Source organism: Oncorhynchus nerka, linkage group LG3, assembly GCF_034236695.1.
Source record: "Oncorhynchus nerka isolate Pitt River linkage group LG3, Oner_Uvic_2.0, whole genome shotgun sequence".
Taxonomy (NCBI): domain Eukaryota; kingdom Metazoa; phylum Chordata; class Actinopteri; order Salmoniformes; family Salmonidae; genus Oncorhynchus; species Oncorhynchus nerka.
This window is the reverse complement of record NC_088398.1, coordinates 32,753,948-32,777,913: the sequence shown is the minus strand read 5'-3', so window position 1 is coordinate 32,777,913 and position 23,966 is coordinate 32,753,948. Positions and strand designations below refer to the sequence as shown.

Below are 23,966 nucleotides of genomic sequence, written 5' to 3'. Positions count from 1 at the left end.
CAACACAGAGTTACACATGGAATAAACAAACATACAATCAATAATACAGTAGAAAAATCTATATACAGCATGTGCAAATGAGGTAGGATAAGAGAGGTAAGGCAATAAATAGGCCATGGTGGCGAAGTAATTACAATACAGCAATTAAAAACTGGAATGGTATAATGTGCAGAAGATGAATGTGCAAGTAGAGATACTGGGGTGCAAAGGAGCAAAAAAAGAAATAACAATATGGGGATGAGGTAGTTGGGTGGGCTATTTACAGATGGGCTATGTACAGGTGCAATGATCTGTTAGCTGCTCTGACAACTGATGCTTAAAGTTAGAGAGTGAGATGAGTTTTCAGCTTCAGTGATTGTTGCAGTTTGTTGCAATCATTGGCAGCAGAGAACTGGAAGGAAAAGGAAGAATGGGCTTTTAGGTTGACCAGTGAGATATATCTGCTGGAGCGCATGCTACGGGTGGGTGCTGCTATGGTGACCAGTGAGCTGAGATAAGGCGGGGCTTTACCTAGCAGAGACTTGTAGATGACCTGGAGCCAGTGGGTTTTGCGACGACTATGAAGCGAGGGCCAGCCAACGGGAGCGTACAGGTCGCAGTGGTGGGTAGTATATGGGGCTTTGGTGACAAAACGGATGGCACTGTGGTAGACTGCATCCAATTTGTTGAGTAGAGTGTTGGAGGCTATTTTGTAAATGACATCGCCGAAGTCGAGGATCGGTAGGATTGGTCAGTTTTGTGGATCAAGAGAAACAAACCCTCGAGTGTGATGAAGATTTAGAACGACGATATGTGAACACATGAAGTGCAGCACCAGAAGGGGTTTGGGTCATAGCGAAGAATATACAAAGAGTAATGCCATTTGTTTGATGCCCCAGTCACTGTAAATAACCAGTTCCAATTGAAAGGGATGCTTGACACCAGCTCCATGGCCTGTACTTTAAGCGAAGCAGCAGAACAAAGAATGCTTGCGGAAAGTATTAGTCTAGAGAAGAAGTCACTATCAGAGCCAGTCATTCTTGTTGATGTAGGGGGGAAAACGGCACAACCAAAATGCATGTATGAAGTTGACCTTAACGTGTATGGAATTAGTTGCTTAGTTCCTGTGCTCATAGTCCCAGGTCAGCATGATGATCTCATTCTCAGTACAAACTTGATAAAGCACTTTATGCATCAAATGAAGGGTACTGACAAGCACTGGAGACTCATATCAGAATGTACTTCGCAGCCATAACCTGCAGGTGAATACTTCTTGAACACGATGACTAGCCTGACATGTTGGCAGAGTGAAGAAACGCCCAGAAAAATATCACGCTTAATCATCATCTCTTCAGTAAGCTTGAGAACTTTATCAAAGTCTCCCCCTGAGTTTTCTCTGAACGTTGAAAAGCTGCTTTTGAGGATTGGTGTTCTCTGGCAAATGCCAAACGTCCTGCACGGTGTTGGGCTGTAAGCACAACCTCCACCTGTGGACGTCGGGCCCTCATACCACCCTCATGGAGTTTGTTTCTGACCGTTTGAGCAGACACATGCACATTTGTGGCCTGCTGGAGGTAATTTTGCAGGGCTCTGGGCAGTGCTCCTCCTGCTCCTCCTCGCACAAAGGCGGAGGTAGCGGTCCTGCTGCTGGGTTGTTGCCCTCCTACGGCCTCCACGTCGCCTGATGTACTGGCCTGTCTCCTGGTAGCGCCTCCATGCTCTGGACACTACGCTGACAGACACAGCAAACCTTCTTGCCACAGCTCGCATTGATGTTCCATCCTGAATGAACTGCACTACCTGAGCCACTTGTGTGGGTTATAAACTCAGTCTCATGCTACCACTAGAGTGAAAGCAACACCAGCATTCAAAAGTGACCAAAACATCAGCCAGGAAGCATAGGAACTGAGAAGTGGTCTGTGGTCACCACCTGCAGAACCACTCCTTTATTGGGGGTGTCTTGCTAATTGCCTATAATTTCCACCTGTTGTCTATTCCATTTGCACAACAGCATGTGAAATGTATTGTCAATCAGTGTTGCTTCCTAAGTGGACAGTTTGATTTCACAGAAGTGTGATTGACTTGGAGTTACATTGTGTTGTTTAAGTGTTCCCTTTATTTTTTTGAGCAGTGTATATCCTATAGGACACCATATTTGGTCAGAGAGCGATGCCTTCATGGCACTCCGATGACGCTGGCGGTCTTCACCTGAACGACTCTAACTTTGTCAAACAAGCACCAATCGGGGTCAAACAAATCTAGCTAGATAGCCAATGAGCTGAGCTTTATGGGAGTATCCGGAAACCATGTGTCTGTCGCAAAATGTAGGTGCTAACCGTTTGCGACAGCATGCCTTTTCCCTTTTGGACAAAAATTCGAAGAATATTCAGAGGTATGAAAACTGGTTGTTTTGCAAATGTCAAACTTATAATATGGATACTTATACTGGAAAAGCTAAATCAAAGTCGAAGTATACAGATGTGACGATATTCTTGCAGAAAAGTTCATATGAATGCAACTGTCTCCTTCACGATTTGCCCATATGTAGCTGGGTGACTTCACACTAAATGTCATGGAGAATGCTCATACTTCAAGTTGTCCGTCTGAAACTTTGCACATACACTGCTGCCATCTTTTGTACACAATCGGAATTACCAGAGTGATGGCTAGAACTGGGACCTTTGTCTTGCATTTCAAAGATGGCGGTAGAAAAAAACCTGGGTTTTTTTCTTTGTATTTTCTACCAGCTATATTGTGTTATTCTCCTGCATTCAATTCACATGTCCACAAACTTCAAAGTGTTTCCTTTCAAATGGTACCAAGAATATGCATATCCTTGCTTCAGGGCCGGAGCTACAGGCAGTTAGATTTGGTATGTCATTTTAGGCGAAAATTGGAAAAAAAGGAACTATGTCCATTCGTCAGGTTAGGACGCCGAGGGATGAGAACACGTTGGTATGACGGGTACTGGTTCGCCGCAGTTATGTTATTAACGACCGTGAGGGTATGTGTTCGGCAGGCAGATGCAGGAACGCCTCGAAATGCATGCTGCAGTTGCACACTGAGTTTTTTTGGAGGAAGGCAAAGATGGCCACACCGCTTGTTGAGCATTTATCTAGCTAGAACATAATATAAGCTTGTCGTTAATTGTGAAGCAAAGGACTAAATAGTGGAGTCTGGCAGTCGCATACAACGAACGATTGATTATATGTATGTGTGTGAGAGACACCGTCAGAAGCTGTTTTGGTGGCTAGCTAACTAACGTTAGTATGAATGGGAACGCGGTCGCTGTTTTGGCTGCAATGAGCTTGATAATTGGCTAAATAAATTGCTTGCATGGTCGCTTAATGATCTTGTAGCTAGCAGAAACATTCGATTAACGTTAGGTATTTATCTAACGTTAGCCAGCCCGGTGGTTAGTAAGCTAACGTAAACAGCTACTGTAGCTAGCTCACTAACTTAATTTGATCACCGGACCCTTTTACATTATGAAAAACTGTGAGTACCAGCAAATTGACCCACGGGGACTTTCAACACCCTCGTCAACGCAACCCTGTACCGAAAATGTGCAGAGGCCTCGGAGAAAATGGGAAGTATTTCCAGGGAAAAATCGCTTTTATTGCGATGGACGGATTATTCTGGCCAGACAAAATGGTATCCTGCCTCTGACACTCGGCCTTATCATTATCACAAGTGGCCTCTTCTTTGCATTCGAGTAAGTGGCTATGCATCATAATTTTGCTTCGCTTTTGTTTAACTTACTGTTACCAGTCTAGACAGCCATCTAACGTTAGTTGTATAGGTAACTAGGCTGTTAACATTACTTCGTTGAGTAGGCTTCCTCAGTTATTCAAAGTTGCTGACTAGTTAACTAACAGTGAAGCTCAGGGCCATACAGGCTTACCTAAAAATCTCTGTTTTTACTTTAGTTTATTTTGTCTATTTGAATTGAGCTAGTCTCTAGCTCATGTAGATTTTAGGGTTGTACAGTAGGCCTATTAGAATGGGTGTCTCAACCACTCAAGGCCAGGCACCGACAAGCTCTCATATCCACTCTTGTTCTTGCAGTTGCCCATTCCTGGTGACTCACCTGACCGTCTGCATACCTGTGATTGGTGGAGTGTTGTTTGTGTTTGTGGTCACCTCCCTACTGCAGACCAGCTTTACAGACCCTGGAATCCTGCCTAGGACCTTGCCAGATGAGGCTGCAGACATTGAGAAGCAGATAGGTAAGATGGATATAGTGTAACAGACTGGGGTGACCAGCTGGGGTATATATGGGGTCAACTGTTTCAGTGGTGTTCATAGTACAGATTAATATCCTTCAACAGCATTTGTATTCAGTTAACATTTTGTTTCATATGTGATCTTGTTGATGTCAACAACACAATTGTATTGATGTCAGAGAATCGATCCCTCCCTCTAACCCTCCCCTGATTCAAGACACCTCAGGTTCCTCCACGTACCACCCCCCTCCGCGCACCAAAGAAATCCTCATTAACCAGCAGGTGGTGAAGCTTAAGTATTGCTTCACCTGCAAGATGTTCCGCCCTCCTCGGACCTCACACTGCAGCATGTGTGACAACTGTGTGGGTAAGGACTGTATGGGTAGTGACTGTTGTTCAAAGTGTCCAAATATACCATATCTCAATTTTTTTAATGTTCTGCCCTCAGAGCGGTTCGATCACCATTGCCCGTGGGTGGGGAACTGTGTGGGCAAGCGCAACTACCGCTTCTTCTACAGCTTCATAGTCTCTCTCTCCTTCCACACCTCCTTCATCTTCGGTTGTGTTGTCACACACCTCACGCTACGTATGTATGCTCACTCGCAAACAAACACGAATGCACTATGTTGTTTCCTTCCCTGCTGTTCTGTGACAATATTGACTGTGGAGTGTTCGTATTGGGTTGCTGACTTTTTACCTTTCTGTTTTTCAGGATCCCAAGGAGGGAATGGCTTAGTTCTGGCCTTACAGGAGAATCCTGCCAGATATCCTTTTCACACCAAACATTCTCTCTATCTCATTAGAATCCCTATAGTGACTTGGATGCCCACACTGCTGCTCTTGCTCTTAGCCCAGAGATAGAAGTCGACAAGGATTTTGTTCCTGGTTCTAAGACTTTGGCCTAAGCCCACTAATTCCTAATAGGATCAGTTCCCTGTAGTCCATTCTTCACACACTGGCAATGGTGTAAGCCTGTGGCTTTTAGACAGATGGCAAAACTTCAGAAGCAGGTGTGCAACCTAATGTTGTCACACTGGCTGGCTTGACACATTATGTGGTTTACAATAGTGGGTTTTGTGATTTCTTATAAACCCAGAACAGTTAGTAATATGGTATAATTGCAGTTCAGGGAAACCAGTAGTTAGGCCTTCATGGCTCTGATATTGTGACTGATTTTGATTCCCTAAGATTCACACAATAAGGCCTTCTGATGATCATGTAGCTCTTGTTATTGATAGTCATTGTTGATAACCTTTGCTAGTGTATGTTGAAGCCTTGACAAGCCCTCTCACTGTGGTTGAACTAGTTATTTGCTTCTTCTCGATTTGGTCTATTCTGGGGCTTTCAGGTTTCCATACATACTTGGTGGCCTTCAACCTCACAACAAATGAAGATGTGAGTACCAACCATAGATCTTGAAAATAGTAGATAGTGATAGCGCTGACATCATCCATGTATTCCTATAGAAAACTCCAGATGGTGTATGAGGCCAGAACTATTTGAATTTGAAGTGCCCCATATTGTTGAATGGCACCAAAAATCGCTAAGGATCATGGTCAACGTAGTTGTTTTCATCCTGCCTGATAGTCAACACATAGCCTGCCGGCCTGTGAATGGTCTGTCAGCACGTGGTCCTGTGTGACGACAAATGTAGTAGTCAGAATGGATCCCTATTTAATACAATATCTCGATTTGTAGCGAACCTTAAAATAATTCAATGGGGATCGAACTTGATCATGCTAGTTGATCACGCACATTTTAAAGTCCAAAACCTCTGTCTAAAAAAGTGTTTGGCCTGTTTTGGCAATGGTAATTTACATAGGTTTTCTAGGGAAGACCAGGGCTTTTGGCACCGCTAGGTTGCTACTCAGGACATAACTCATTACTGCATTGGAGAAATTAGAGGCTTCACAAGTAACTGAAGAATAACTACCTATAATAAACTCAGCAAAAAAAGAAACATCCTCTCACTGTCAACTGGGTTTATTTTCAGCAAACTTATGTGTAAATATTTGTATGAACATAAGATTCCACAACTGAGACACAAACTGAACAAGTTCCATAGACATGTGACTAACAGAAATTGAATAATGTGTCCCTGAACAAAGGGGTCAAAATCAAAATTAACAGTCAGTGTCTGGTGTGGCCACCAGCTGCATTAAGTACTGCAGTGCATCTCCTCATGGACTGCACAATATTTGCCAGTTCTTGCTGTGAGATGTTACCCCACTCTTCCACCACCAAGGCACCTGCAATTTCCTGGACATTTCTGGGGGGAATGGCCCTAGCCCTCACCCTCCAATCCAACAGGTCCCAGGCGTGCTCAATGGGATTGAGATCCGGGCTCTTCGCTAGGCAATGGCAGAACACTGACATTCCTGTCTTGCAGGAAATCACACACAGAACGAGCAGTATGGCTGGTGGCATTGTCGTGCTGGAGGGTCATGGCAGGATGAGCCTGAAGGAAGGGTACCACATGAGGGAGGAGGATGTTTTCCCTGTAACACACAGTGTTGAGATTGCCTGCAATGACAACAAGCTCAGTCCGATGATGCTGTGACACACCACCACGGACCCTCCATCTCCCAATCGATCCCGCTCCAGAGTACAGGCCTCGGTGTAACGCTCATTCCTTCAACGATAAATGCGAATCCAACCATCACCCCTGGTGAGACAAAACCACGATTCATCAGTGAAGAGCACTTTTTGCCAGTCCTATCTGGTCCAGTGAAGGTGGATTTGTGCCCTTAGGCGATGTTGTTGCCTGTGATATCTGGTGAAGACCTGCCTTACAACAGGCCTACAAGCCCTCAGTCCAGCCTCTCTCAGCCTATTGCGGACAGTCTGAGCACTGATGGAGGGATTGTGCGTTCCTAGTGTAACTCTGTAGTTGTTGCCATCCTGTACCTGTCCCGCAGGTGTAATGTTCGGATGTACCTATCCTGTGCAGATGTTGTTACACGTGGTCTGCCACTGCAAGGATGATCAGCTGTCCGTCCTGTCTCCATGTAGAGCTGTCTTGGGCGTCTCACAGTACGGACATTGCAATTTATTGCCCTGGCCACATCTGCAGTCCTCATGCCTCCTTTCAGCATGCCTCAGGCACGTTCACGCAGATGAGCAGGGACCCTGGGCATCTTTTGGTGTTTTTCAGAGTCAGTAGAAAGGCCTCTATAGTGTCCTAAGTTTTCATAACTGTGACCTTAATTGCCCACCGTCTGTAAGCTGTTAGTGTCCTAACGACCGTTCCACATTTGCATGTTCATTAATTGTTTGTGGTTCATTGAACAAGCATGGGAAACAGTGTTTAAACCCTTTACAATGAAGATCTGTGAAGTTATTTGGATTTTTACAAATTATCTTTGAAAGACAGGGTCCTGAAAAGGGGACGTTTATCTTTTTGCTTTATATTTTGTTTAGTACACTACACACTTTTTTTTGAGGATTGTTACTAAAATGTTATTGAACAGATGGTGAGAGAGACAGAGGTCGAAGATAAGAGTGGTTGGGTGAAAGGGCAGGTGGCAGATTTCAACCTATTCAGACACGGTAGACATTGTGCCGGAGGAAGCGGTTTTCCTGCTAGACCACAAGGCCGCCCAACACATTCTAATCACCTAAATATACAGTACTTGAATGTTTGATCCTGCTTGGTCTCCAGACTGCTTCTTAACTTTGTCTTTCCTGTGCAGATAAAAGGCTCCCGGTTGAGTAAAAGAGGTGCAGAGGACTCTGGGAATCCCTACACTTACGACAACATCTTTACCAACTGCTGTGCAACGCTGTGTGGTCCCATGCCCCCCAGGTGAGTATGTATGGCTAAACCCCCACGTCAGTCAAAGTTGCTACTGTCATATGAAATGTATCTCAGTTCACCCTTTGTTAAACTTGGCTCCCGAGTGGCGCAGCGGTCTAAGGCACTGCATCTCAGTGCAAAAGGCGTCACTACAGTCCCTGGTTCGAATCTAGGCTGTATCACATCCGTCACCGCCCTATGTGACTCCCAATCGACCCAGCGTCGTCCAGGTTTGGCCAGTGTAGGCTGTCATTGTAAAAAATAATTTGTTCTTAACCTCTCTAGGGTACTTGGGACACTAACGTCCCACCTGACCAAAATCCAGTGAAAGTGCAGGGCGCCAAATTCAAACAGAAATCTCATAATTAAATTCTTCAAACATACATGTATTATACACCATTTTAAAGATAAACTTGTTGTTAATCCCACCACAGTGTCCGATTTCAAAAAGGCTTTACGACAAAATCATACCATGCGATTGTTAGGTCAGTACCTAGTCACAAAAAAACTGCCATTTTTCCAGCCAAAGAGAGGAGTCACAAAAAGCAGAAATAGAGATAGAGACTAACCTTTGATCTTCATCAGATGGTACTCATAGGACTTCATGTTACACATGTATGTTTTGTTCGATAAAGTTCATATTTATATCCAAAAATCTCTGTTTACATTGGCGCGTTATATTTTGCCTCCAAAACATCCGGTGAAAGTGCAGAGAGCCACGTCAATTTACAGAAATACTCATAATAAATGTTGATGAAAATACAATTTATGCATGGAATTAAAGATAAACGTCTCCTTAATGCAACCGCTGTGTCAGATTTCAAAAAAGCTTTATGGAAAAAGCACACCATGGAATAATCTGAGTACAGCGCTCAGAGACCAAAACAAGCAATACAGATACCCGCTATGTTATGGAGTCAACAAAAGTCAGAAATAGCATTATAAATATTCACTTACCTTTGATCTTCATCAGAATGCACTCCCAGGAATCCCAGTTCCACAATAAATGTTAGTTTTGTTCGATAAAGTCCATTTATGTCCAAATACCTCCTTTTTGTTCGCATATAGTACAGTAATCCAAATACGCAGGCACTAGGTCAAAAATGTATATTACAGTTCGTAGAAACATGTCAAACGATGTATATAATCAATCTTTATGTTTTTATCATAAATCTTCAATAATATTTCAACCGGAGAATTCCTTTGTCTTTAGAAATGAAAGGGAATGGCGCTAACTTTCACGGGCGTGAGCCTGACTGAGCACATGGCCTTCTGGCAGACCCATGACTCAATCAGCTCTCATTCTCTCCCACTTCACAGTAGAAGCCTGAAACAAGTTTCTAAAGACTGTTGACATCTAGTGGAAGTCTTAGGAAGTGCAATATGAGCCCACAGACACGGTATATTGGATAGGCTAAGACTTGAAAACCAACAAACCTCAGAATTCCCACTTCCTGTTTGGATTTTTTCTCTGATTTTTGCCTGCCATATGAGTTCTGTTATACTCAGACATCATTCAAACCATTTTAGAAACTTCAGTGTTTTTTCTGTCCAAATCGACTAATAATATGCATATCCTAGCATCTGGGCCTGAGTAGCAGGCAGTTTACTCTGGGCACGCTTTTCATCCGGACGTGAAAATACTGCCCCTACCCCAAAGAAGTTAACTGACTTGCCTTGTCAAATTAAAATAAATAAATACCTCAAGGATACAACTTGCAATCAATGAAATGTCCTCTTGGGTATAGAAATTGTCTATGTATCTTTCTAACATTCTCTTTTCCTCTCATGTCTTTCAGTCTAATTGACAGAAGAGGCTTTTTACCCCCTGAAGACATTCCACCTGCTGTTGCAGTGGACATGGGGCGGCCCCCTTTCCTGGCCAAGAATGACACAAACATGGTAGGGCCACCATCTAGTGGCTACATGTCCTGACCGTGCTGTAGCTCAAAAGTCTTCACCTTGATCCTTGGAGAATCTCAATTGTATACTCCTCGTGTCCTCTCACCTTCTTCAGGAGAGTGGACGCGAGGAGTATGCATTTGAGATTCTGCCCCTGTGCCTGTCCTGCATGAGCCCACTATATCCCCTTCAGACCCCCCCCTTCCCCAAATGTAGTTACATGTTATGTATGTAACATATTGTGTCATAAGAGGGAGGATGGTGCACATAATATTCTTATAATGCACATTAGGGATAGGACACTGCATCCATGAACATTATGTCTTGCTTTTAGTGTTAAAAAAAAAAAAAATTTTACCTGATTTTTAAATAATTGTTATTTACCTGAATTGGAACTACCTCTTAGCTGTACCCCTGTTTTTTTTTTTTTTTTGCAAGTTTATATAGTTGAAAGGTTTCCACACTCGTGTTTATTGCACTTGTGTGGACCAGGCTATAAATGTATATAACCACAATGGAAATGAAATGGCTGAGGTTTGTAGAAGCTAATTTCTTGCAACAGAGGTGCTTTCAGCAAACGGTTGAACGTTTAGGTTTACATGGGTGAACTCTGGGTTGACATATAAGTTTAAGTTTTTTATTAAGCACTTTATCACCAGTCACATTGTATTTACTTTTGTCAGGTCATTGAAAATTCAAGGCACTTTATATTGTTGCATCATGTTCATCTAATTTGTCTTGTTTATTTATTTTATTGAACCTTTATTTTACTAAGCAAGTCAGTTAAGAACAAATTCTTACTTACAATGGTGGCCAACCCCGGCCGAAACCTAACCCGGATGACGCTGGGCCAATTGTGCGCCTCCCTATGGGACTCCCAGTCACGACCGGTTGTGATACAGCCTGGAATCGAACCAGGCTCTGTACTCATGCCTCTAGCACTGAGATGCAGTGCCTTAGACCGCTGCGCCTCTTAGGAGCAGCGATATTGTTTGGACTCCCAAAACAATATTTGGGGTGTCCAATCAAAAACTCATCTTTTTGACCAATTGGTAAAATTACAAATGGTCCAAACCTCATGTCTCTTATCATAATTCGTTCAAAATGTATTGGAGTTTTCACCCTGTAAGGTAGTCAAAATTAGGGGGACCAAATCAGTCGAGTCCAGAGGGGAAAAAAGTTGTCTGAAATAGTGCTGTGGTAGTCATGAAATTTTGTCAGCTGGTGATTGTCATGCAAAATAACTGCCTCTTTTACTGTAATTGACCATTTAATTAATATCAACACTTTTAGCATCTCCTGGCTTCCACGCATAGCCTACAAGCAACTGATGCAGACCCATGGAACATCTACATTTTAAAAAGTCTAATAAATTCATAGCCTACACCAGCGCAATAAATCCATTATTTATCTTAGACTGGTCTGAAGAAAATGTAGCCTATTTCAAACAAACAGAATGGCATATTTGGAATTGTCCTTATCTTAGGCTATGCTATATGGCTGTGGGCTACACTAGTTCATTTAGCAGACACGATTTCCTTAGAATTCTGTGGCATTATTTTATAGTATGAAGAATACAATTGAGCATAACTGAATAAAATTGAAAGGATATTTCGAGGGAGTGCGCTTATGTGGCTATTCTGTGTTGCGCAGTTAACAAAGAAACAGGTCCTCCTATATGCTTGATTTACAGTTATTTATGCAACTTTAGTTGCGATCCCTGGTGAGTGCGCACTGTGCATATTTACCATATATCCTTGTTGGGTCAGTGCTACTTTAATGTTATGGCTATGCAATCTACTCATAAACCTATTATTTGTAATGTATCTTACATAAGTCTGCAAATGCGATGATCCATGGAATGCTTTATTATAAAGGTGCATTTTTTTAAAGGTGAAAATTAGCTTCCTCAAACTTAACACACGTGCTGCCTATGTACGCTAGGTTGTGTGCTTTTTTTTTTTTTAAATTAAAGAATTGAGCAGTAAAGATAGTCGCACAAGAAGCTGGGATCCTCTTTCAAATAGTGGCCAGTCATAACTAGGCTCTGTAGGCTATGTGCTCTCTAACCGTGTTCCAGGGGTCCTAGGCCTATAGTTTACATTTGGAGTTATTTGGCCACATTAGTTCAAAACCATATCAAAACATGTAGGCAGGCCTATGAGCTAGGCTACATGATGATGTGTGTGACTGATTTCTTGCCTTACTGCACATGCTGGGCATCATCCACAAGTGATAATATTGTCACTCATCAGACTATTCTTAATTTAATCTTGTCTTTACATATTGTTAGGTTCTAAATGAACCGAGTAAAACTCAGACAATTAGTAAAGCTTAAACCAAGTTTATTCACCCATTGGGTCATACAGTTGCACAAGACAGAATATATATTCACACAAGCACTGATATTGAACACTATACTGAGTTTCCTCCTACACATCTGAACAGCCAATGTATCTCTGTTGCTAGACAGAACCTTACATTTACATTTAAGTCATTTAGCAGACGCTCTTATCCAGAGCGACTTACAAATTGGTGCGTTCACCTTAAGACATCCAGTGGAACAGCCACTTTACAATAGTGCATCTAAATCTTTTAAGGGGGTGAGAAGGATTACTTTATCCTATCCTAGGTATTCCTGAAAGAGGTGGGGTTTCAGGTGTCTCCGGAAGGTGGTGATTGACTCCGCTGTCCTGGCGTCGTGAGGGAGTTTGTTCCACCATTGGGGGGCCAGAGCAGCGAACAGTTTTGACTGGGCTGCGCGGGAACTGTACTTCCTCAGTGGTAGGGAGGCGAGCAGGCCAGAGGTGGATGAACGCAGTGCCCTTGTTTGGGTGTAGGGCCTGATCAGAGCCTGGAGGTACTGAGGTGCCGTTCCCCTCACAGCTCCGTAGGCAAGCACCATGGTCTTGTAGCGGATGCGAGCTTCAACTGGAAGCCAGTGGAGAGAGGACCTTAGTGATATCTGTTCTTCCTCACCTCATTTGACCTGGCTTCGGCCCCAAATTGCTCACTCCTCCCCAACTCACGGCTGTCATATTGACGTGTACAAGACTGTGTCTCTTCTCCTCCCATAGGAGCCCTGATGGCTAACAATAGGACAGATTGTAAACGTTATACATTCCCCCCTCTCCCTCAGTGACATGAATAAGTATATTTAATATTTTCAGAACCCAACAATATACTAAATAATACGTGTGAAATTAGTTCTGATTTAGAATAGACCATAATCATGCACCTGTCGGAACAGGGCAGGGAGTCAAAAATACAGTGGCAAGAAAAAGTATTTGAACCCTTTGGAATTACCTGGATTTCTGCATAAACTGGTCATAAAATGTAATCTTCTAAGTCACTACAATTAGACAAACACATTCTGCTTAATCTAATAACACGCAAACAATTATACGTTTTCATGTCTTTATTGAACACACCGTGTAGGGTGGATAAAGTATGTGAACCCTTGGTTGACCTCCTTTGGCAGCAATAACCTTTCTGTGGTTGCGGATCAGACCTGCACAACGGTCAGGAGGAATTTTGGACCATTCCTCTTTAATAGCCTACCAAACTCGCTAACGGCCAGTCGCTGACAGCCAGGTAACCAGTGATTTATTGTCCCTCTAATCACTCTGACATTAATGCAAATACACTGCTCAAAAAAATAAAGTGAACACTAAAATAACACATCCTAGATCTGAATGAATGAAATATTCTTATTAAATACTTTTTTTCTTTACATAGTTGAATGTGCTGACAACAAAATCACACAAATTATCAATGGAAATCAAATTTATCAACCCACGGAGGTCTGGATTTGGAGTCACACTCAAAATTAAAGTGGAAAACCACACTACAGGCTGATCCAACTTTGTAATGTCCTTAAAACAAGTCAAAATGAGGCTCAGTAGTGTGTGTGGCCTCCACGTGCCTGTATGACCTCCCTACAACGCCTGGGCATGCTCCTGATGAGGTGGCGGATGGTCTCCTGAGGGATCAACTCCTGGACAGTCTGGTGCAACGTGGCGTTGGTGGATGGAGCGAGACATGATGTCCCAGATGTGCTCAATTGGATTCAGGTCTGGGGAACAGGCGGGCCAGTCCATAGCATCAATGCCTTCCTCTTGCAGGAACTGCTGACACACTCCAGCCACAAGAGGTCTAGCATTGTCTTGCATTAGGAGGAACCCAGGGCCAACCGCACCAACATATGGTCTCACAAGGGGTCTGAGGATCTCATCTCGGTACCTAATGGCAGTCAGGCTACCTCTGGCGAGCACATGGAGGGCTGTGCGGCCCCCCCAAAGAAATGCCACGCCATGACTGACCCACCGCCAAACCAGTCATGCTGCAGGATGTTGCAGGCAGCAGAACGTTCTCCACGGCGTCTCCAGACTCTGTCACATGTGCTCAGTGTGAACCTGCTTTCATCTGTGAAGAGCACAGGCCGCCAGTGGCGAATTTGCCAATCTTGGTGTCCTCTGGCAAAGAGAACACCTGCACGGTGTTGGGCTGTAAGCACAACCCCCACCTGTGGACGTCGGGCCCTCATACCACCCTCATGGAGTCTGTTTCTGACCGTTTGAGCAGACACATGCACATTTGTGGCCTGCTGGAGGTAATTTTGCAGGGCTCTGGCAGTGCTCCTCCTGCTTCTCCTTGCACAAAGGCGGAGGTAGCGGTCCTGCTGCTGGGATTTTGCCCTCCTACGGCCTCCTCCACGTCTCCTGATGTACTGACCTGTCTCCTGGTAGCGCCTCCATGCTCTGGACACTACGCTGACAGACACAGCAAACCTTCTTGCCACAGCTCGCATTGATGTTCCATCCTGGATGAGCTGCACTACCTGAGCCACTTGTGTGGGTTGTAGACTCCGTCTCATGCTACCACTAGCTCATGCTACCACTAGAGTGAAAGCACCGCCAGCATTCAAAAGTGACCAAAACATCAGCCAGGAAGCATAGGAACTGAGAAGTGGTCTGTGGTCCCCACCTGCAGAACCACTCCTTCATTGGGGGTGTCTTGCAAATTGCCTATAATTTCCACCTGTTGTCTATACCATTTGCACAGCAGCATGTGACATTTATTGTCAATCAGTGTTGCTTCCTAAGTGGACAGTTTGATTTCACAGAAGTGTGATTGACTTGGAGTTACATTGTGTTGTTTAAGTGTTCCCTTTATTTTTTTGAGCAGTGTATAATGGCAAATCTAATGAAACAATTCATGAGAGCCCATGAGCTCATGTTGTGCAACATTTCTATAGGCTATGCAATTGCATGAGAACTCAGTTTTGATCGACTCTTAAAAAGAGCATCCCATCAGCTTTCTATAGGCTAGGCCTACTATATTTACTTCTAAACTTTCCTAATATTAAGCGCAGTGCTTCGCTTTACAACAGGGGTATATAGCCTACCTGTCGGAAATGAAAATGAAACGCAGGAAAAGTGTCCTCCATTTGCTATTTAAGTGCATAGATTATGTACAGTCGCAAGAAAAAGTTTGTGAACCCTTTGTAATTACCTGGATTTCTGCATAAATTGGTCAATTTTTGTTCCTCTAATTCACAACAGACAAACACAGTGTGCTTAAACTCATAACACTTGTATTTTTGATTAGAGGGACAATAGATTGCTGGGTACCTGGCTGTTAGCGACTGGCCGTTAGCGAGTTTGGTAGGCTGTTAATGAACATCAGCAGCATCAGAGAAGCTTAGTTACCGTGACTGAACGGTCAGGTGGAATTTGACTGCAGTCATGACACATGACCGCCGGTGTGGCAGTATTACGGTAACCGTAACAGCCCTAGTCTCAAATCAGGAAAATAGCACCGCGTCAGCTAGGCTGGAAAAATGAAGGCTACTTGATAGGCTTACCATTGGACCGTCGTCTTCTCAAATCCGGAGGACATAAAACAATATAGAGGTAAGATAGATATCGATTTTGAGACATGACATTGTTGTCATATTTTAGTACATGCTGTTCATATTACTGCAAAGTTCTTGTTATTTTTTCGAAGAGACTGAAATGTCAATGGAGCACTGTGCTTACTGCAAGCTCTTTATTTTCAAAGCCTTGTCATGCTAATTTAGCTATTTGCGGCCCGCGGAAACAACTTGTAAGACAACGGCCCAAAAATGTAAAATCCTTAAGTTTCGTTGAAAGCTGCACCGCTCTGTCAACTGAGCTCAGTGCTTATTATCGGATGCATTAGCTCACGAAATCTGACTTTTTAGATATAATGTGAGTGATATGTTAGAGAAAGACCCCAGTGAACGATTCGGAACATGAAATATCATATTTGTTTTGGTAAAATTGATTTTATAACATAATGAAGTGAAATGTCATAACCAAAGTGTGTTTTCACCCACTCTGGGCAGAGTGGGTGAAAACACCCCACTGAATTATGTATTTTTATCCTATAATATGAGGCATTGTAGAAGCATAATTATAAAGTGTTCCCATCTTAAATATGTATTTTTAAGGTTGGCCTCCAAGTTTCCTTCATATTGGCTTAGTAATGATCTTTACCTGTTTTTATTCAATGATTTTCTGTTTTTAATCTTTCAGTAACTCCATATTACCATCAGTTTATCCTGCAATCCTGAGGCCTTTTTTCCCTTGGTAGCTTTTTACAATTTGAGTGATTCTCCTTTTTATACCAGAACTAAACTGACCATCTCTGTGCTCCACAGCGTGTAACACTTTTAACACTCAGTTTTATGATGTGTCCCTCCCACCCCACTATAGGAGGAGAATTGTCAGGGTTTTGCTCTGTCCTGCACAGCCTGAAGGGTAACTTCTGCATGTAGAGGGTCGATGGTAAGAGTAGGGCTCAAGCTCCAATCCATCACCACACGTTTATTTTTGCTGTTATCTGTTCAGTTTGCATGCTCATCATGTGTGGCTGCTATCATAAGTAACTGTGAAATGACATCACAATTTGTGAGAAATTTCTGTTGGGATACTGGCTTATCACCCATCCAATGTTAGGGTTTTAATTTCAGTTAGTACATTGTATTCATCACTCAGTAGAGCAAGTGGAAAGGTGTTGTGAATTGAGCCATGGTATGTTGTGGGGCATCATGATGTGCCTTACCTCTGGAACTGCATGCCACTCTGCCACTATTTGAGCCATAACTTATCCTTCATCTCTAGGCATGTGGATGTCATGTTGATGACTTGATGTAGAACACACAGCTTAGAACAACTGTAGCATCATATTCTCAAACTTGGGCCATTTATATTATCAATCATTGTCTCTTATGCCCTGGGGCAGCTGAGCAGATGTGGTAAGGTCAGAGGTTACGGTAGCCTTAATGCTAAACACTCATCTATTGTTTGTCTCTTATCCAGTTTGATAAGGAAAGGTACTTACCCATATGCAATTGGGGGAGGAAAGTATCATATAACCCAGTGTAATGAGGATATGGCATGATGGTGTACTGACGAACACACCCTATTCTTATTTACTGTACTTTTCATTGTATTTATTCACTAGGTGTCACTGGAAGCATAAATACAATGGACAGGATAAACTTCATGTCACAGCAGCCAAACTAAAGTAGCCTAACTGTAACTCATGACATTCTACCCTCTACTACTACAGTATTGCTTTCCTTGCTGTTGCAAATAATGGATACTTTCCCTGGTATAAACGAGCCCATCTTGTCAACCCCGGTGACACTTTGTCCTTTCCTACATATCCCATCACTCCCCTAACAGGAGGGAAGGGAAGCTTCCCCAAGCTTTGTATCTAATTGTCTCTTTCGCCTTTGTTCCTCCCTGTCCTGTGCTAACAGGATTGTCGCCAACAACTCACTCTTTCTCCATAATGCCATGCTGTCACACCTAACCTGGTTATTGCTCTTACGTTAATCTCACTCCAAACTAATGCTTGTTTTCAGCTCCTGTGCATTTCCCTTCATTAACCATGTTCTGCCATGTCATTGCTGTCCGTCTCTCACTTCTTCATATCCCTTCATCTTTTTCCTTCTCTTGCATTTCCTTTTCTCACTTTTCCCTTTTTCTTGACTTCTCTGCCTTCCTCCTTTCTTCACACAGTGCACTCAGAGAACTAAGGACCTTCTGGAGAGGGTGTTCCGCTCTTCTGAGCTCCAGGGCCTCTGGCCCTCTGGCACCCCCAAGACTGCCCCTGGCCAGGAGTTGAGAGTCAGACCAGAGTCCAGGTCCCCAGCCCCCTCCTCCTCCGCTGGGCCTCCCACCTCGAGCTGCTCACGGTCTGCTGATGGGCCTCTCCCCACCGGCTGTTCTGGGTCCGCCAATGGGTTTCCCCCCACGGGCTGCTCTAGTTCTGCCAATGTGCATCCCCCCACAGGGTGCTCAGGGCGCCAGGCCCCGTCCATGGAATGTCCCCCTGTGAACAGCAGCAAGAGACCCTCACTGCACTCCAACAACCCGGCCTTCCGCCTGGCCAGTCCCTCTCCCTCCTTCACCCACAATACCATCATCCTGGGAGACGCTCCTGACATGGGCTTCATCCCACTGCACTGAGCGGACTCAGTGGCTCCAGTAGCACTGCTTCAGTGAACATTCCCCTTCCACACAGCTCCCTGGAACTCATTAGTGGCTACACTGCCATTAACCTTTGTACGGGCATTTTTTTGAACCATTCTCTTTTTCATGGAACTTACTACGTCTTCTTCTAAACTCAGGACTTAAGCCAGTGTTTTCCCCTGTCCTGTTGGTGATGAATTAGCTGGTAAACATTATTTTCATAGAATGTTTTATTCCTCAAAGGAAAGATATCCTACTGGCAGCAAGTTAAACTTGGTAACACTGACAAGCACAGATTTTATACAAGTTTTATACACTGATTCATAGAACATTGTTTCACAAATCTTCAAGCCATATGTACTCACTTGGCTGGTGTTCAAGCATAGTAACTAAGTAAGCAGTCTCTTTGCCTTTTATGTACTCAGTTGTATTACCTCTTATGCAAATCATTCATACACTTATGGCAGAATAGGGGTGTGTGAAAGGGCTTTTGTTAGTGGATAAGTAGGTTTTGGGCTACCTGGCTTCCTATGCTCTTGGTCTTAGCTGTAGTGAAAACACTCAAGGTTTCCCAGTGTAAAAGGGCTCTTTGAAGTTCCACTCCCTCCTTCTCTACTGGCGTTTGGATCGGCCATGTTGTGGACATTGTTACGTATGTTTAGTCCTTGGCTGCAGTTGAGACAGTGACTCATTTTGATTGGATGAGATGAGCTATTGTCCGTAGTGGGCTGTTTCCCAAGGTTGCTGATGACTGACATCGCAATCTGTTGGGCCTCTGTTTGTTATTTATCTTCTACTCGGGCTCAAAGTGTTCAGATTGATTGTTGGATTTAAACTGTATATTTATTTCTCACTGTGTTTATGAGTGTCTGAGGCAGGGTGTAAATGTGATAGGGAATTTATTCTGGTATTCTGTGTTTGAACTGACTGGTACTAGACTTTGACTATCCAAGCTAAATGAACATATGCTTTAGGAAAAAAGTTCATTGTGAGCTTGCATTTTTGATTGTCCTTTTTAAATGTTCCTTTTTACATGTATTCTAATTTAAGCACTGATCCAAATACAGATCCACTACTGCCTGCTGAGTTTCTTGTGTTTTGGAGGCCAGTTAATATATTTTGACACAATGTTAACTGTTCAATTAACTTGCTAAGGATATTGAAATGTGACGCCTGGTTCCCTGTTTTTCCTCATGTATTTTTACTGTAATGGCACATTGTTTTTTCGTAGAGAAGTAAGGTACAGATTAATAATGTGATATGTAACCGTTTGAAGCACAGAACATCTAGAAGTGCCCTTGCAGGCATTGCCTTGAAGTGAACTTTGCCTGTGCTGCTAGTGGCATGAAACCATATATCCCTTGGACTGGTCGTTTATCATAGACTACTATCTGTAACGCGACATTACACTGAAGGTAATGCCATTGGCCACAAGGGGGCGTTATTTTTTCCCCAAATAACACCATTATTACGTTCTAGGTACCTTTTTATAGACTAGACCAATTGGGGTAGGTCCATTGATGCCTACTTTTCCTTTAATATACTTAAATGAACTGTGTGTGTAGTTGTGGAGGACCGCTGTGTGGTAGTCAACCATTTGTGTATTCGTTCATTTGAAACCTTATAACTAGGTCAGTTGTATGAAAGCTGTTCAGCGCTCCTACAACTGTTATTATGACTATAAGCTGTGCTTGTACTATTATGGGCTGTTTGATTTGGTTTTGTAGTCTGTAGATCATTCCTATGAGGATTAAACGGAGGAACCGTACCATTGCTTTCTACTCTCTGTTTTTTTCCCCTGCCTCAGGAGTCTCGTTCAGTAGCAACACTGACATGACAATTCTACTCAGTGGAGGCTGGTGAGAGGCACAATAGGAGGACAGGCTCATTGTAATGGCTGGAATGGAATTGTATGATACGCATCAAACGTATGGAAACCACGTTTGACTTCATTATTTTTATTCCATTCAAGTTGTTACAATGAGCTTGTTGTCCTATAGCTCCTCCCACCAGCCTCCACTGTTTCTACGGTATACCCAGGCTTTCTATGAGCACACAGAATCTCTGTGACCAATTGGGTCAGACCACAATGTTCCCAAACTGGCACATGGCCACTTTTAATTAAATAATCGGAGGGTTCCCTCTTAAGAGCACACAATGAGAAAGTGTATGATAACCACATGTGTTTGCTTGGGGAACATCCAATAATAAAAAGGGTGCATGTGTGATACCCTGGCCTGACCACAGACTACCAAGTTTCCTGGCAGAGTTTGTGAGTATAGTATGTTTATGAAACGGGTACAAAGATATATATATATATATATGTATGGAAACTTCAACTGTGTATGTATGTATGTATGTATATATATATATATATATATACACACACACACACACAGTTGAAGTTTCCATACACCTTTTGACACAAATTATGTCAATTAGCCTATCAGAAGCTTCTAAAGCCATGACATTTTCTGGAATTTTCCAAGTTGTTTAAAAGCACAGTCAACTTAGTATATGTAAACTTCTGACCCACTGGAATTGTGATACAGTGAAATAATCTGTCTGTAAACAATTGTTGGAAAAATGACTTGTCATGCGCAAAGTAGATGTCCTAACCGACTTGCCAAAACTAGTTTGTTAACAAGACATTTGTGGAGTGGTTGAAAAACGAGTTTTAATGAATCCAACCTAAGTGCATGTAAACTTCCGACTTCAACATTTACATTTAAGTCATTTAGCAGACGCTCTTATCCAGAGCGACTTACAACTGTGTGTGTGTGTGCATGTGTGTGTGTATATATATATATATAGGAACGGATAAGAGGTTGCACAACAATGTTTTGTCACTCTGCTACTGAGCGACGCTCTCTCTGAGCAGTTTTGTGCTGTTTGTATAAACATTTTTTAATACATTTCTGAAACTAATCTCTCTTATCCTCTCATACATTTTTGCCATGCCATTATACAGTGCCTTCAGAAAGTATTCATAGCCCTCGACTTTTTCCACCTTTTGATGTTGAGATTTTTTGTCACTGGCCTACACACAGTACCCCATCATGTAAAAGTGGAATTATGTTTTTTGAAATGTTCACAAATGAATTAAAAATGAAAGCTGAAATCTCGAGTCAATAAGTATTCAACCCCTTTATGGCAAGCCTAAATAAGTTCAGGTGTAAAGTCACATAGGTTGCTTAGACTCAGTGTCCAATAATAGTGTTTAACATGATTTTTGAATGACTACCTCATCTCTGTACCCCACACATACAATTATCTGTAAGGACCCTCAGTGGAGCAGTGAATTTCAAACAGATTCGACCATGGTTGTTTTCCAATGCCTTGCAAAGAAGGCCACCTATTGCTAGATTGATAAAGACCTTGAATATCCCTTTAGACCAGGGTGAAGTTATTAATTACACTGTGGATGGTGAATCAATACAGCCAGTCGCTACAAAGATTACAGGGGTCCTTCCTAACTCAGTTGCTGGAGAGGAAGGAAACCATTCAGGGGTTTCACCATGAGGCCAATACTGACTTTAAAACAGAGTTTACACATCAAAAGCCTTCTCACTGCAGCGTGTCAATGTTATAAATACATATCCTAACTTCAAATGGCTGGTCAGAAATCAAGTAGATGCTCCTCACAAAATGAGGAAGCCATGGCATCAGTGTTTCAGCATGTTACATTTTGACCGTAATCTACTTTAAAACAGATGTTGTAATTTCGTTGTTCTATTTGGCTAATATTTACCACCCTTACTATTAAACAGAATCAGAGTAACACCTAGTTGTGCCATTGTGTGACATCTGGACCAGAACACATTAACCAGTAGATGACTTGTTTCATTGCTGTGTATGTGTAACCTTCATTTAACTAGGCAAGATAGTTAAGAACAAATTCTTATTTACAATGACGGCCAAACCCGGACGACGCTGGGCCAATTGTGCACCGCCGTATGGGACTCCCAATCACGGACTGATGTGATGCAGCCTGGATTTATACCTGACTCGGTTTGGATGGCGAGGCTGAGGCGTACTATCATACATGTTAACCCCAAATATTTTACGGGACAGAGGCCAGCTCAGGCCAACCAGAGTATTGGGGGTGCATGGCCTGCCTTACCACTGAAGGTTGAGCTGGAGGGCATGTTTGGAGCTGAGGGAGAGCACATGAGGACGTAAGGAGTGAGCAGATCAGAAAGAAGGGGCAGCATTTACAAGTAGGTGTCCAGGCCAATGATAGGGGTGAGAAACAGATGCGTCTAATGTGTTTCAGATTAACTGATCCACCTCCAGGGCTCAGAGGATTGTAGGTTTGGGCGATATACTGACGGTACGATTTTCAATGTGTAAGTTACAGATAACTAGAAGAAATCTAAGATGTGCGTGCACAATAAATTATATCCAGCTCCAGCTATGCATTTGTTTTGGCAACTTGCTAGCTAAGTGGATAGATGTCAAGATCAAGCTTCTTGGTTACAATGGAGACATTCAATACCTTCCTGGATTAAGATAGTTTTTTTAATATATATATTTTGAAATAGCGACCTTGTGTGCACCGTATATCCAGGTTTCGTACAGAAACGGTATGACAATATGAACATCTTGATACCATCCAACCCTATGGGCGGCAGGTAGCCTAGCGGTTAAGAGTATTGGGCCAGTAACCGAAAGGTCGCTGATTTGAATCCCTGAGCCAACCAGGGGGGAAATCTGCCGATTTGCCCTCGAGCAAGGTACTTAAGCCTAATTGCTCTTGTAATTCTCTCTGGATAAGAGTGTCTGCTAAATCACTCAAATGTAAAAATGTAGAGGAATTGATGGTAGGGTTTAGGCTTGCTCGACAACTGGCCCTGTTTTTGATGGGTCTGCATGTGAGACTTCTGACTGCAGTAGAAAAATTTGGCAACCGCATTGTCTTCAGTAGGCTGGGAATGGGAGTGTTTTGATATAGAGTTAAATGAGGAGGTACTAGGCTTAACTTGTCAATTAAGAAACGCTTCAGCTTATTTTTTAAATATTATATATATATATATATATATATATATATATAGTTTGCCTAGGGATTTTCCATTCAAAAGGATCTGCTGGCATCAATATCTGAATGGAATGACATTAGTATAATGCAGATAGTGTTTTTCAGAGTTTGATGGTAATCGTTTGAGGTAATTCACATTTGTTTATCTACAACTTTCACAGTGGAGGGTAATTTAACTGGAGTGGATTGATGGAATATCTTTTATTGATTTAGCATCATATGTACTTGAAGAATTTACACAACATAGTTCATATACTGTTTATATATACAGTATATACAGTGGCAAGAAAAAGTATGTGAACCCTTTGGAATTACCTGGAATTTTGCATAAACTTTACATAAAATTTGATCTGATCTTCATATAACAACAATAGACAGCAATTCTTAAACTAATAACACACAAATTATTGTATTTTTGTTGTCTATATTAAATACATAATTTAAACATTCACAGTGTAGGTTGGAAAAAGTATGTGAACCCCTAGGCTAATGATTCTCCAAACACTAATTAGAGTCAG

At 42.6% G+C, this 23,966-nt stretch overlaps 1 protein-coding gene across 3 annotated transcripts; it reads left to right on the top strand.

Moving 5' to 3' along the window:
- The first annotated feature begins 2,265 nt into the window (after positions 1 to 2,265).
- On the top strand, positions 2,266 to 20,178 carry zdhhc18a (zinc finger DHHC-type palmitoyltransferase 18a). 3 transcript variants are annotated; one of them, XM_029630224.2, is made up of 9 exons: positions 2,266 to 2,371; positions 4,048 to 4,208; positions 4,423 to 4,572; positions 4,654 to 4,791; positions 4,918 to 4,969; positions 5,498 to 5,600; positions 7,898 to 8,010; positions 9,801 to 9,903; positions 17,958 to 20,178. In XM_029630224.2, exons 1-9 carry the CDS (start codon positions 2,286 to 2,288, stop codon positions 18,405 to 18,407), a joined length of 1,356 nt encoding a protein of 451 aa, XP_029486084.1. In that variant the 5' UTR covers positions 2,266 to 2,285; the 3' UTR covers positions 18,408 to 20,178. The 3 variants fall into 3 exon arrangements, with proteins under 3 accessions (XP_029486084.1, XP_029486076.2, XP_029486092.2); XM_029630216.2 differs by lacking the exon at positions 2,266 to 2,371 and adding an exon at positions 2,660 to 3,694; XM_029630232.2 differs by lacking the exon at positions 2,266 to 2,371 and adding an exon at positions 3,474 to 3,694 and having other exon boundaries at positions 4,136 to 4,208.
- The last annotated feature ends 3,788 nt before the right edge of the window (positions 20,179 to 23,966 follow it).